Genomic DNA, 12,890 nt, shown 5'->3' on the forward strand with positions numbered 1-12,890 from the left:
GGAGGAACGTAGTGCAAATCCCCCATTCGGTCAACCAGATTTAGATTTTACAAGATTTCCCTAAATTGCTAGAGGCAAATGCTGAGAAGGTTCATTTGAAAGGGTGTAAAATGTATCCTCCCTCAGTCCAAGTTTGCTCTAATGACCTTATCATTAGTGGGATGTCAGACCCATCTTCTTTCTTCCATTTTATCTGCATCACCATAACTGGATCCACGTACCTGTACCCATTTAAATTGTGAATAACATTGTTTTAATTGCTTCAAATTCAGAACAATTTAATAAAAGAATGGAGAAGAAAAAAATATAACAATTATAATAATAGGCCTGAAAATTAACTCCAAAAAAACAAAATTAAGTAATGCCAATATGCTGACAGTAAATCAGAAAAGATTAGTTATAACTTGAATCAGCTGATGAGCTTATGTTCTTAGGGCAACTGCAAACAATTAGCAGATTGGCTCAGAAACAGAAATAGGGGAATTTTGTCTGGAAGTTCATTGGGAAAACTTTATGATCTGTTCGTTAGGAAATTCACAATTGGCCAACAACATAAAGTATATCTAATGCATGTGTACTGCCAGGTCAAACTATGACTAAGACATGAATCTTAAAAAGTAAGGAAAAAACGTTTAAGAAATGCTCAATGAACAGTTGAAGAAAGCATGTCAGAAATAACCGAAGTTGATAGTGATTTCAGAAGGAGATGGTCCAGGTGCGTAGTAAAGGTAATTGACTAAAGAAGAAATAAATAAACTCTCTGTTGGACTCATTACTGTAAGAGATGGCAAGGACAATGTCCTAGTGGTAGATGGTTGGATGTTAATGAGGATAAATGTGTGGGCATGTGTAAAGCTGAAACTCACAGTACCTCATGAGCTCTGTGAATGCTCCTTATCCAACCAGCTAATGAAAAAATTGCCTGCTGATGAGATGTAAAAGCAATTGTGAGGTGACAAATTGCAGTTTTGCAGTCATGATGTGTCCATTGAAGTTTACAATAAGGAATCCATGTTCAAAATCCAAAACTCTGTGGAGCTACTGGTGTTGAAAAACTTAGGACAGACTTTGTGGGAACTCCATCAGGAAAACACTGACACACCTCTCTCCAGAGGTTTGGATTGTCAAACGTTAGGGTGAAGGTGGTGGAACAACTTCTTTGTGAAGCTTCCTGGTGTATTAAAACTATTTACTGGGCCATGACTCGAACTCAAGACCTTTGTCTTTTGTGGACGTGTGCTTTACCAACTGAACTACACATGCACGAGTCACGAACCATCCTCACAGCTTTACTTCTGCCAGAATCTCATCTCTTACCTTCCAAAATTCACAGAACATCTCCTGCAAAACTTGTAATACCAGCACTCCTGGAATTCCAGTCTTCCATGCCCAGCACTCCTGGAATGCCAGTCTTCCGTGAAGGTTAGAAGGTAGATGATGAGGTACTGGTGGAAGTAGAGCTGAGAGGATGGGTTATGAGTCATGCTTGGGTAGCTCCATCAGTAAAGCACTGTCCCGTGGAAGGAAAAGGTCCTGAGTTCAACTCTCAGTCTGGCACGCAGTTTTGATATGCCAGCAAGTTTCAGATCAGTGCATTCCGTTGCAGAGTGAAAATCTCATTCTGGAAACTTCTTTATGGTCAGAAACTACCTATACATCTTATGCAAATAACAATATAAAACCAATGAATTTTCAAGCAAAGAGGATTTTTGAGTACAATAAGAAGATTAAACAGTTGGTTTTGAAGGACAAAGAAGTACAAAGCATGTGGCACAAGTTGTTTTAAAGATTGTAAAGTTGAAACTTTTTGATAGTATTCCTTGCTCTACAGCATGAGGGCAGAACTTTGTAGCATACTTTAACAAATTGACTTTGAAGATACTTGCTCTCAATATCGTCACTTCACTGTTACAGATGGAAGTTAGACATAATTTGACTCTGCACTCATGAGACAACACAGTTTGTTACTGTGTAGTAATGCATGCTGAAGAAACCCCTGTTTATTTTTACTTTCAAAAATATTCTGCTTTCAGAACCACTACCTGGAAAAACTTTTGCCTCTATTCAGAAGAGCAACAGAAGAAGAACTCTCTTTGTACCCAGGAAACTGGAAGTATGGAACCTTTTACACAACGCTTGTGACGGAGTGTAGAAAGTTCTTGCCTTGGGGAATGCACAGGTAATTTCTATAGATATTGTGTATTATATCTTTAGTTGTGTAATACTGTGGTTAAGTCAACTGCAAGATCTTTTCCTTACTTCATTTTCGATATATAGAAAAACAGTTTTATTAGCCATCAGCTGAACACAGGAAACATTAGTTCCCAAGGCTAACTTCAGTGCTGGCACCATATGGTTACTATCAACAAACACCATCCTGTGAGTGCAGCATAAGGAAAACAAAGGCTAACCTACACTAACATTCAAGCAAGTAAATTGCACATATGAACGTACATATGAAAATGAAATTTCACTAATTATTATATTATAGGTTTTTTTTTGTTTTTTTTTTTTTTTTTTTTTGTTAGACACTTTGGTCATCCAAGGTACATAGGCCAGTGATAGCAGTTGTTTGTTAACTACCAGGAGGGTATGGGCAGCTTACTTAACCTTCCCCCAGTGCTACCCCCCCCCAGTGCTACCCCCCCCCAGTGCTACCCCCCCCCAGTGCTACCCCCCCCAGTGCTACCCCCCCCCAGTGCTACCCCCCCCCAGTGCTAACCCCCCCCCAGTGCTAACCCCCCCCAGTGCTACCCCCCCCCCCAGTGCAACCCCCCCCCAGTGCTACCCCCCCCAGTGCTACCCCCCCAGTGCTACCCTCCCCAGTGCTACCACCCCCCAGTGCTACCCCGCCACCCCCCCAGTGCTACCCCGCCACCCCCCCCCAGTGCTACCCCGCCACCCCCCCCCCAGTGCTACCCCGCCACCCCCCCCCAGTGCTACCCCGCCACCCCCTCCAGTGCTACCCCGCCACTCCCAGTGCTACCCCACCGCCCCCAGTGCTACCCCACCGCCCCCAGTGCTACCCCTCCCCCCCCACTGCTCTGCCTCACCCCCCCCACTTCTCCGCCCCACTTCTCCGCCCCACTGCTCCGCCCCACTGCTCCGCCCCACTGCTCCGCCCCACTGCTCTGCGACCCTCCCACTGCTTACCCACCCTCCACTGCTTACCCCGCCCCCTCCACTGCTTACACCACCCCTCCACTGCTTACACCACCCCTCCACTGCTTACACCACCCCTCCACTGCTTACACCCCCCTCCACTGCTTAGCCCCCCAGCTCCACTGCGACCCCCCCACTGCCACCCTCCCACACCCCACTGTGACCATCCCACCGCCCCACTGTGACCCTCCCACCGCCCCACTGCGACCCTCCCACCGCCCCACTGCGACCCTCCCACTGCCCCACTGGGACCCTCCCACTGCCCCACTGGGACCCTCCCACCGCCCCACTGCGACCCTCCCACCGCCCCACTGCGACCCTCCCACCCCCCACTGCGAACCGCCCACCCTCCACTGCGACTCTCTCACCCTCCACTGCTACCCTGCCCCCCCCCCACACTGCTACCCTGCCCCCCCCACACTGCTACCCTGCCCCCCCCACACTGCTACCCTGCACCCCCCACTGCTACCCTGCCCCCCCACTGCTACCCTGCCCCCCCACTGCTAACCTGCCCCCTCACTGCTAACCTGCCCCCCCACTGCTAACCTGCCCCCCCACTGCTAACCTTCCCCCCCACTGCTACCCTGCCCCCCCACTGCTACCCTGCCCCCCCCCCACTTCTACCCTGCCCCCCCCACTTCTACCCTGCTACCCCCCCACTGCTACCCTGCTCCCCCCCCCACTGCTACCCTGCTCCCCCCCACTGCTACCCTGCTCCCCCCCACTGCTACCCTGCTCCCCCCTACTGCTACCCTGCTCCCCCCTACTGCTACCCTGCTCCCCCCTACTGCTACCCTGCTCCCCCCTACTGCTACCCTGCTCCCACCCCCACTGCTACCCTGCTCCCACCCCCACTGCTACCCTGCTCCCACCCCCACTGCTACCCTGCTCCCGCCCCCACTGCTACCCTGCCCCTGCCCCCACTGCTACCCTGCCCCCGCCCCCACTGCTACCCTGCCACCACCCCCACTGCTACCCTGCCTCCACCCCCACTGCTACCCTGCCCCCCCACTGCGACACTGCCCCCCCACCGCGACACTGCCCCCCCACCGCGACACTGCCTCCCCCCCATCGGTACCCTGCACCCCCCCCCCACAACGCGATCCTGCCCTGCGACCTTGCCCCCCCTCACTGCGTCCCTGCCCCACCCACTGCGACTCTGTCCCCCACCTTGCGACCCTCCCCCACCCACTGCGACCCTGCCCTCCCCCCCCACTGCGAAGCTCAACCCCCACTGCGACCCCTAACTCCCACTGCGACGCCGACTGTGACACCTCCCCCCCCCATCTGCGACGCCTCCCCCCCCCCCCGACTGCGACACCTCCCTCCCCCCCCCTGACTACTACGCCCTCCCCCCCGCTTCGAAGCCTCCCCCCTGTTGTGATGCCCCCCCCCGCTGCGACCCCTCCCCCCTTGTTGCCCATCTGTGATGCCTCACCACCACCCCCTCGCTGCGATGTCTCCCCCCACCATGCCCCCTCCCCTCCCAATGCAAAACCTCCCCACCGCCAACCGCGAAACCTCCACCCCTTAAACTGCAAAACTTCCTCCCGCCCCTACTGTGAAACCTCCCCTCCCCCCACAATGAAACTTCTCCCCCACAGCGCCCCTCTTCCGCCCCTCCTATGTCGGTGCCCCGTCCCCCTCCCCACACATCATCTACTCTCTCACCCCTCTCTACACTCTCTCACCCCCTCTTAACACCTCCCTGCAGGTCCGGGTGTAATAATAGGCTCGAGGTATTCCTGCCTGTCGTGAGAGGCAACTAAAAGGAGTTCACATGTTTCAGCCTTTATGTGATGGTCACCTGTAGGGTTTGACCTCCGTTCTTCAAAATTTTCCCAAAGAGTGAGTCAGTTGGGGAAAGGTGCTTTATTGGTGCATCTTGTCCATTGGGCATTGAGATCCTTAGCCCACTTTCTCATCGTCGCATTTCAGTCCCGCTCATTCACCATCTCTTGGGCGAGGGCATCTTCCTGGATGCGTTTTCCACCATGCATTATGCAGTGTCGCTTTCTGCGTCAATGATGGCCATGGACGTCATTGCACCTGATATCCAGCACGTTAGCCAGTCCGTTGTGGTGGGGCTGCCATGTATTCTTTTGGTTGTAGCCCCCTGACCGCACAGGGATCACTCTGCTGATGCCTGTGCCATTGACTCCCCATGTATGCCAAGGGGTAGATGCCCGTCCCCCTGGGGCATCGGGACTCCTGACAATGGCCATCCTGCCAGATGGCCTTTGCTGCGGCTGGGTGGCACCCGTGGAGAGGGCACCTGGTCTGAGTGAGTGGCATCAGGGCGGATGACACGCGATGAAGTGTAGTCCATCATCTCTTGCTGGTGGTGAAACACCAGCAGTCCTTAAGCATTCACGAGCTCAATTCAATGCACAGAAGTATGGCCCCAAATTGTTCCCCTCCCTGGCCACACCATGGGAGGAACATCAGGCTAAGGATGACAGCGGATCTTATTCACCCCTGTACCTTGTATTTTAGAGAGCTGATGGGGAATTTTTCATGATGATGAAGCCTCAGGTTTTTGTTGAGCATTTGGAGGACAAGTTTGGGGAGATGGAGGGATTGTCCAAAATGAGATCTGGGTCATTCTTTATCAGAACAGCATCCTGTGCCAAGTCACAGACATTACTCGCTTGTGACAAGCTGGGGGATGTTTCTGTAACCATCACACCCCATAAGAGCTTAAATATGGTCCAGTGTTTCATATTTAACCGGGACCTTCTTTTGCAGTCTGACAATGAGCTGCGGGCCAATTTAGAGCAGCAATGTGTACATTTTGTCTGCCGTGTCCACCAGGGACCCAGAGATAAACGTGTTGCCACTGGTGCCTTCATCCTGGCCTTCAAGGGTGTTACATTGCCTGAGAAGGTTCAGTGATAGTCTATGGTTGTGATGTAAAGCCTTATATCCCTCCCCTGATGCAGTGCCTTAAGTGCTGGAAGTTCGGCCATATGTCTTCCCACTGTGCTTCCAGCGTCACATGTCGAGATTGTGGATGTCCATCACATCCCAATACTCCATGTGCTCTGCCTCCCATCTGTGTCAGCTGTGGAGAGCACTATTCACCATGATCGCCAGGCTGCAGGATTCTCCAGAAAGAAAGGAAAATCATGAAGTATAAGACCCGACTGACCTACACTGAGGCTAAGAGAAAATTTGAACGCCTGCATCCTGTATGTATGACATCGTCTTATGCCGCTGCTACAACAATTCTGGCACCATCAGCTCTGCCAACCCCAGTCATGTCTCAGAGCTGGAAGACTACACCTGCCCCCTTGATGGTAGGGGGCATTTCCCCTCCCTGTTGCTCCCACACCACCTACATCATGAGCAACGCTCCCCCCCCCCCCCCCCCCCAACCATTGCGGACGCCCATCCCCAATTCTAAGCTGGAGAAGCGTAAGTCTTCTTTGGCTTCTCTTGCCAGTAAGGGGTCCCTTGGATTACTCCCTTCCCAGGAGCTCAAAAGCAGCTGGTCGTAGGGCTTCATGCTCATCCTCAGTCCCGGAGACTGAGTTAGTGAAGTCCTCCCAGCCAGGGAAACCCAAGGAGCAGTGAGAGAAATCCAAAAAGAAGACCCCCTAAGACCGAAGAAATTGCGGTGGCACCCACACCGCCGCTACCTACAAGCTCTGCGTCTGAGGATGGGGGTGGAGATTCTGGTGTCCACTGAGGACCTAGATCTTGCCAGACCCTCAGACACAATGGATTATAGACTGCTCAAGCAAAAAGTTGGTGGCAGCAGGTGACTCGGAGGTGTAAACTGCCTCATTGAATGTTCCATGCCTTCCCAGTCTCATGGTGACGTCATCCTCCACTGGAATTGCGGCGGTTTTTTTCACCACCTGGTTAAGCTATAGCAACTGTTAAGCTTTACACCTGCTATCTACATTGCCGTCCAGGAAACCTGGTTCCCAGCAAAGCGGGCCCCTGCCCTCCGTGGTTGTAAGGGACATTACAGGAACAGTAGTGACCATAATCGAGTGTCAGGTGGAGTTTGCGTTTATGTCCTAAACTCTGTGTGTAGTGGCACTGTGCCCCTTCAAACTCTTCTTGAAGCTGTGGCTGTCAGAATGACGATGACACAGGAAATAACTGTCTGCAATGTATATCTTCCTCCAGATGGTGCAGTACCCCTGAATGTATTAGCTGCACTTATTGATAAACTCCCTAAACCTTTCCTACTTTTGGGAGATTTTAACGCCCATAACCCCTTGTGGGATGGCACCGTGCTTACTGGCCGAGCTAGAGATGTCAAAAGTTTACTGTCTCAGTCGAACCTCTGCCTCGTAAATACTGGGGCCACCACACATTTCAGTGTGGCTCAGTGGTAGTTACTCGGCCATTGATTTTCCGCCCAGGACTTCTCCTGTCTATCCACTGGAGAACACATGATGACCTCTGTGGTAGTGACCATTACCCCATCTTCCTGTCACTGCCCTAGCGTCAGGCCCACGGACGCCTTCCAAGATGGGCTTTAAACAAGTTGGACTGGGAAACTTTCACCTCTGCTGTCACCGTTGAATATCCCCCACACGGTAATATCGATGTCATGGTTGAGCAGATGACTACAACAATTGTTTCTGCGGCAAAACACATGATCCCTCACTCTTTAGGGTGACGGAGGTGTAAGGCAGTCCCTTGGTGCTCGCCGGAAGTCGCTGAAGGAATTATGGAGCATCGGTGAGCTCTACAGAGTCATAAGTGGCACCCTTCCCTGAAGCACCTCATAGCCTTTAAATGGCTCTGTGCCTGCGTTCGCCAACTTATCAAACGACAGAAGCAGGAGTATTGGGAGAGATACATCTTGACCATTGGGTGCAACACGTCACCTACCCAAGTCTGGGCAAAGATCAAATTTCTTTTCAGGTACCAGACCCCAACAGGAGTTCCTGGCGATACCATAAATGGCATGTTATCTACTGATGCAAATGCGATTGCCGAGCACTTTGCTCGAGCCTCTGAGTCGGAGAATTACCCCCCAGCCTTTCGCACTCTCAAACTGTGGCTGGAAGGGAAAGTCCTCTCATTCACTACACGCCACAGTGAATCCTATAATGCCCCATTTACAGAGTGAGCGCTCCTCAGTGCCCTTGCGCATTGCCTCGACACAGCTCCGGGGCCTGATTGGATCCACAGCCGGATGATTGAACTTCTCTCATCTGACTGCAAGTGACATATCCTCGTCATCTTCAACTGAATATGGTGCGATGGCATCTTTCCATCGCAATTGTGGTAGAGCACCATCATTCCTGTGCTTAAACCCGGTAGAAACTAGCTTGATGTGGATAGCTATCGCCCCGTCAGCCTCACCAACGTTCTTTGTAAGCTGCTGGAACGTATGGTGTGTTGGTGGTTGGTTTGGGTACTGGAGTCACGAGGTCTACTGGCTCCATGTCAGGGCAGTTTCTGCCAGGGTCCCTCTACCACTAATAATCTTGTGTCCCTCGAGTTTGCCATCTGAACAGGCTTTTCCAGACGCCAACACCTGGTTGCCATCTTCTGTGACTTTGTAAAGCATATGACACAACCTGGCGACATCATATCCTTGACACATTGTACGAGTGGGATCTCCGGGGCCCACTCCCGATTTTTATGCGAAACTTCCTATCATTCCATACTTTCCATGCCCAAGTTGGTGCCTCCCATAGTTCCATCCATAACCAGGAGAATGGAGTCCCGCAGGGCTCTGTATTGAGTTTCTCTCTATTTTTAGTGGCCATTAATGGTCTAGCAGCAGCTGTCGGGCCTCCGTATCACCTTCTCTTTATGTAGACGACTTCTGCATTTCGTACTGCTGCTCCAGTACTGGTGTTGCTGAGCGTCACCTACAGGGAGCCATCCACAATTCACTGTCATGGGCTCTAACCCATGGCTTCCAGTTTTCCACCATGAAGATGTGTGTCATGCACTTCTGTCAGCATCGTAACATTCATCTGGAACCAGCACTTTACCTTAATGACGATCCAGTCACTGTAGTGGGACATATCGATTCTTAGTTCTGGTTTTCTATGCCCGTTTGACTTGGCTTCCTCATCTTCGTCAACTTAAACGGAAGTGTTGGCAGCACCTCAATGCCCTTCACTGCCTGAGCAACACCAACTGTGATACAGATCGCACCACACTGCTGCAGCTCTACAGAGCCCTTGTTCAGTCCCGTCTTGACTATGGGAGTGTGATTTATGGTTCGATGGTGCCCTCAGCATTGCGTTTGCTTGACCCATTGCTCTATTGCAGAGTTCGACTAGCAACAGGAGCTTTTAGGACTAGTCCGGTGACAAGCGTAGTGGGTTATGGCGCACACATTCACAGCTCTCCTGAACATCCTAATTACCGTCGTCTTTTCCCAACCACAGCAGTTCACCCCCCCATTGGCAGCCCAGGTCAGGGCTAACAATTGCAGTTTGCGTATGATCGCGTCTGTCTGAACTGGAGTCCTTCCGTTCATCACCTCTGCTCAAGGTCCATTTACATACACCTTCGTGGTAAAGCTGTAGGCCAAATCTTTGCGTGGAACTTTTTCATGGCCCTAAGTACTCCGTTAACCCAGCGGGTCTCCGCTGTCACTTTCTCTCGATTCTTGAAGTGTTCCGGGGCTCTGAAGTGATTTACACCGACAGCTCGATGGCTGATGGTAATGTTGGCTTCGCCTTTGTCCGCAGAGGCTGTATTGAACAGCATTCCTTGCCTGATGGCTGCAGTGTTTTCACTGCAGAACTGGTGGCCATATCTCGGGCACTTCAGAATATCCATTCATGCCCCAAGGAATTGTTTCTTCTGTGTAGTGACTCCTCGAGCAGCCTACAAGCTATCACAACCAGTACTACCCTCACCATCCTTTGGTGGCGTCCATCCAGGAGTGCATCTATGCCCCGGACAGGTCCCGTCCTTCAGTGGTGTTTGTGTGGATCCAGGACAAGTCGGCATCGCAGGCAATGAACTTGCCAACAGGCTGGCCAAACAGGCTACACAGGAACCACTTCTGGAGATGGGCATCTCTGAACCTGACGTGCGTTCTGACATACGCTGCAGGGTTTTTGGCTTTGGAGACAGAATGGCATAACAGTATGCACAAACAAATTGTGTGTCAGTAAGTAGACTGCAAATGTGTGGAAGTCTTACATGCGGGCCTCTCACAGGGATTCAGTTGTCCTCTGCCAGCTCCACATTGGCCATGCTTGGGCGACCCATGGTTACCTCTTGCACCGTGAAGATCCGCCTCAGTGTCAGTGGGGTGCACAGCTGACAGTGGCCCATATTCTGGTACACTGTCCCACTTTGACTGCCCAGCGATGAAATCTTGGGGTACCAGACTCGTTGTCGCTCATTTTATCATTTGATCTAAGTTTTATCTCATGTCCTTTGTCCCTCTGTGTCCTCCACCATAGTGCTTTTAGGGTGGAGGTTTTAATGTGTTGCAGAGTGGCTGGCTTTTCCTCTTTATTCACCGTGCAGCTGCTACAGTCACAGGTTCGAATCCTACCTCGGGCATGGATGTGTGTGATGTCCTTAGGTTAGTTAGGTTAAGGGGCTCCGGAACGCCCTATACTTGCAATGTTAAAATAACGCTTATAAATTACATCTTTCCTCACAAAGTACTTGAGGTAGGAAGTTGAACTTTTTACAGATTATTTATTGGAATATGGGCTACAACTTAACACAGGGATTTTACAAAATTTTAGTTCAGTTATTAAAGATGATTTTTTTCAATTGTAATGAAAATTCACAACATTTTTTTGCAATTTTTTATTTATATATTCAAAAATATACAGTTTTTTTGGAAAAAGGCTGTGTTAAATTATGCAGAAGGTACTGTGTAACATTTACTGAAAGTTTGAAACAAATATGTTTGGAAGATCCTTAGAAAACATGTAATTAGTATGAGAAAATAAAAGTTTTGGGAATCGAGCGACAAAGATTGGATTAACTTTTTAGTGCATTCCAGGTCCATAGGATGGATTATCTTCATCCTCTGCAAACTCCTCCTCCAGCTTCCTCTTGTTCCTCCTCCTGTTTACTCTTGCTTGTATTTCTAGACTCTTTACAGCCCTGTCTGCAGCCCGAAGGCGTTCCTTGTCTAAAGCATGCATCGCTCGTACCATGTTAAAAATGTTATTATTTACAGTAATAACACATATCTTTGGCTTTCCAACATTTCTCTTTTTCTTAAAGCCTTCAGAGGATTTCTAATAACTTTACTTTTACTCATTATTATTCTTCAACAAAACAGAGACTCAAGAAACAGAATTAATTACGAATATTTTCGAGATAACGACAGAGTAAATAAACATGAAACAATCGACAATCACACCAGCGATATATATTGAACCATCACAGGTTAGCCACAACACATACTTTATCTCACATCACTAAAATGTGCCTGATGAACACGGACGTTAATAATAACACCATTTGACAGAAGTTTAACAGCGCCACAGTGGGTCACGCCCATGTAGAACACATTTCAAAAAATTTAAAAATAGTTGTAGTCTTCGGAATTGAATAAATTATACATCTATTAAAAGGTAATAGTCTGCAGATTCAGAAAACGCAAAAAAGTAAAAATTGAACTTTCATGATTTTTAGCCTTTCCGGAGCCCCTTAAGTAGTTCTAAGTCTAGGGGACTGATGACCTCAGATGTAAAGTCCCATAGTGCTTAGAGCCATTTGAACCTTTTTATTGTCGTAATCTGATTTCTTGTTTGACTCTCTTCTGTTTCTAGTGTCTCTCTGTTGTTTCCTTGTCCTCTTTTGTTCCTTTTAGTGTTCATTGCTTTTCTTTCATTCTTGTGGTTTTTCCTTTCTGTCCATTTTGTGTTATATGTCTCGTCCGTTTTTATTCTCATACTTGTGGCATTGTTTTATTAGGAACAGGGGACCGATGACCTCGTAGTTTGGTCCCTTCCCCCTTCTTTTAAACCAGCTAACCAATCAATCACCCCTCTTAACCCACTCTCACCCTGCCCCAACCTCCCTCTCCCCCTTCCTCCTCCCCCTTTCCACTGTCCCTCCAACTCCCTCTTCTCCTTCGCCCCTCTCCCCCAAACCTTCTTCCCCCCTCCTCCCTGCCCCTATCTACCCTTGCTCCCCCTCTCCTTCCCTCTCCCCCTCTCCTTCCTCTCCCCCTCTCCTTCCCTCTCCCCCTCTCCTTCCCTCTCCCCCTCTCCCCCTCTCCTTCCCTCTCCCCCTCTCCCCCTCTCCTTCCCTCTCCCCCTCTCCTTCCCTCTCCCCCTCTCCTTCCCTCTCCCCCTCTCCTTCCCTCTCCCCCTCTCCTTCCCTCTCCCCCTCTCCTTCCCTCTCCCCCTCTCCTTCCCTCTCCCCCTCTCCTTCCCTCTCCCCCTCTCCTTCCCTCTCCCCCTCTCCTTCCCTCTCCCCCTCTCCTTCCCTCTCCCCCTCTCCTTCCCTCTCCCCCTCTCCTTCCCTCTCCCCCTCTCCTTCCCTCTCCCCCTCTCCTTCCCTCTCCCCCTCTCCTTCCCTCTCCCCCTCTCCTTCCCTCTCCCCCTCTCCTTCCCTCTCCCCCTCTCCTTCCTCACCACATCTCCCCCTGCTCCCTTCCCTCCACTCCCTCCCCCACACTTTTGCTCCCTCTCCCTCTCTCCCACTCCCTCGTTTTTGTGGCCTAAAGCTTCACAATTTGAGACTTGTCACAACTGAGTAATACAGCTTTCTTTAGTTCATATCATCTGTAGAATATATAAAGTTTTATTTTC

At 50.3% G+C, this 12,890-nt stretch overlaps 1 protein-coding gene across 8 annotated transcripts in view; it reads left to right on the top strand.

Annotated features, from left to right (window-relative positions):
- LOC126175541 (D-aspartate oxidase) overlaps nt 1-12,890 on the top strand; it is a 257,569-nt gene that overhangs the window by 200,375 nt on the left and 44,304 nt on the right. For all 8 annotated transcript variants that reach the window (XM_049922376.1, XM_049922383.1, XM_049922379.1 and 5 more), the window contains one exon: nt 2,034-2,179. In XM_049922376.1, the coding sequence (XP_049778333.1) occupies nt 2,034-2,179 (146 nt within the window). The remainder of the gene's footprint in view (nt 1-2,033; nt 2,180-12,890) is intronic.

Source organism: Schistocerca cancellata, chromosome 3 (assembly GCF_023864275.1).
Source record: "Schistocerca cancellata isolate TAMUIC-IGC-003103 chromosome 3, iqSchCanc2.1, whole genome shotgun sequence".
Taxonomy (NCBI): Eukaryota; Metazoa; Arthropoda; class Insecta; order Orthoptera; family Acrididae; genus Schistocerca; species Schistocerca cancellata.